Source organism: Penaeus monodon, chromosome 22 (genome assembly GCF_015228065.2).
Source record: "Penaeus monodon isolate SGIC_2016 chromosome 22, NSTDA_Pmon_1, whole genome shotgun sequence".
Taxonomy (NCBI): Eukaryota; Metazoa; Arthropoda; class Malacostraca; order Decapoda; family Penaeidae; genus Penaeus; species Penaeus monodon.
Window position 1 is genome coordinate 9,550,971 of NC_051407.1, and position 244 is coordinate 9,551,214.

The 244-nt window shown below is 46.3% G+C and overlaps 1 protein-coding gene across 1 annotated transcript in view; it reads right to left on the bottom strand.

Moving 5' to 3' along the window:
- LOC119586922 (dnaJ homolog subfamily C member 5-like) overlaps positions 1-244 on the bottom strand; it is a gene marked incomplete in the record, with an annotated part of 63,036 nt that overhangs the window by 25,706 nt on the left and 37,086 nt on the right. The window contains 1 exon segment of the mRNA XM_037935651.1: positions 39-92. Coding sequence (XP_037791579.1) covers positions 39-92 — 54 coding nt within the window.

Below are 244 nucleotides of genomic sequence, written 5' to 3' on the forward strand. Positions count from 1 at the left end.
CTAACTGGGAAAATACAAATACCTGGATCCATACTTACTTTCTTACTTGATGTCCCAGGCTGACTGGTATGAACTCCCTCAGCTTGGTCAGGCTGGACAACAAGAGGAAGGGATAGCAGTTACTAAGCTACTCTGCGCATACAGTCAAAGCGCTGCCGCCCCTAACTGTGCTCTCACATGGGTACCAGCTTACTTGGGCTTTATCTTCTATCAGCATAAACATTAGTGTTTGGGTACTGTGTAC